The sequence below is a fragment of the Corvus brachyrhynchos genome, unplaced genomic scaffold (assembly GCF_000691975.1).
Source record: "Corvus brachyrhynchos isolate BGI_N302 unplaced genomic scaffold, ASM69197v1 scaffold25, whole genome shotgun sequence".
Classification (NCBI taxonomy): domain Eukaryota; kingdom Metazoa; phylum Chordata; class Aves; order Passeriformes; family Corvidae; genus Corvus; species Corvus brachyrhynchos.
In genome coordinates, this window is record NW_008238313.1 from 64,130 (window position 1) to 65,594 (window position 1,465).

The window sequence follows — 1,465 nt, forward strand, 5'->3', positions numbered from 1 at the left end:
AGAGCAGGCTGGGGAGGGCAGGCTGCAGAGACCTGGCACCCAACAGCTCAGGGTAGGATGCCCACAGGACCACCACGCACCAGCTCTGTCTACCTGAGAACCCCCCCCCACCAGCAACACCCAACGTGAGCGCTGTGGGGACCCCGTCCCACATCCCTTGGGCCTGGGGTCCCTAACCCCTGGGGGGGCTGTCCTCTCCATCACAGCCTGGAGCGTAGCAGCCATGGGCCATATGGAGGAGCTGTGCCTCTTCCCTGGCACAGCTGTGACAGCTGGGATAAGGCATGGAGACCAGCCCCAGCTCTGCCAGGCAGGAACACAGGGATGCAAGTCCCCAGTGCCCCAGGGCAGCCAGCAAAGCCATGCCAGTTTGGGAGCTCCCAGCAGGGCCTGTCACCAGAGCCCGGCACTGATCCTGTGGCTGGGAACCAGTGCTCCAGCCCAGCTGTGAGGTGCAGTGACCGTACGAGCAGCTGCAGCCAATGATGTGCTGGGCTTGTCACTGGCAGGAGCTGGGTGGGCCCCCCATCACACAGTGCCACGTGGGGGCTGCGGCAGCAGCCCAGACACCCGCAGCCAACACAGGCGCAGCCAACACAGGCACAGCCAACACAGGCACAGCCAAGTGCTGGCGGGGCTGGGAGCCCATTTCCCACTGTCAGCATGAAAGCGCAGGCTGTCGGCCACGGCTGAGTGCCCACCGCCAGCACGCACCAGCCATCAATCCCGCTCAGCTCCGGCACAGTCTATTACAGGCACCATTAGCCTGAGCTGGCCCAGAGCTCCCTGTCTTGCCCTGACACACGGCTCGGCCAGGCTGGAGTGAGCAGCTCTGGCAGCAGGAGATGGGGAAATGCTGGGGACAAGCTTTGTGGCTGCACCACACCCTGCCCCCACTATGGCTACAGTGATGCTGCTGTGTGTCTCCTCCCAGTGCCCAGCTTTGGGGGGCTGCCCAGGAGCTACATCCCAGCCAGGGGGCTGCAGTGTCCCTGAGATGGAACCAAAGCAGCCTCACAGGCTGAGGGCAAGGCTGGAGCTCTTCCCCACTGGAATTCCATGATGGAATTGTGGAAGCCATTGGAAGTGGGGCCTCAGCACTGGGGCTTGGATCTCTGGGCACAAGAGTACTCACAGCAGGCCCCCAACAAGCAGCCTCAGATCCCACACTATACCTGTGGCAGATGCCAGGCTGGGGCAGCAGGGTTCCAATCCTGGGGATCAGGTGGGCTCACCTCCCCACCATGCAGCTCCCAGGCTGGAGCACAGTCCTGCTGGCAGCTCCCCAGCACAGCAGGCTCCTGTGGGCAGAGGTGCCCAGCCTGGGGCTTGCAGCCCCACCCTGGCACGGCAGGAGGAGGGCCAGGACGCCCCTGCTTGGTGGTGTGGCTCTTCCTACCTTTTACCTGGGTTGTCTTGGCATGGTGCAGGGCCCCAGGGTGCGGCAGCGCATACACCACCACCC

At 64.2% G+C, this 1,465-nt stretch overlaps 1 protein-coding gene across 1 annotated transcript in view; it reads right to left on the minus strand.

Annotated features, from left to right (window-relative positions):
• GTF3C2 (general transcription factor IIIC subunit 2) overlaps window positions 1–1,465 on the minus strand; it is an 11,227-nt gene that overhangs the window by 3,928 nt on the left and 5,834 nt on the right. Inside the window, 1 exon segment of the mRNA XM_017733709.1 lies at window positions 1,400–1,465. This exon segment is cut by the window's right edge and continues 8 nt beyond it. Coding sequence (XP_017589198.1) covers window positions 1,400–1,465 — 66 coding nt within the window.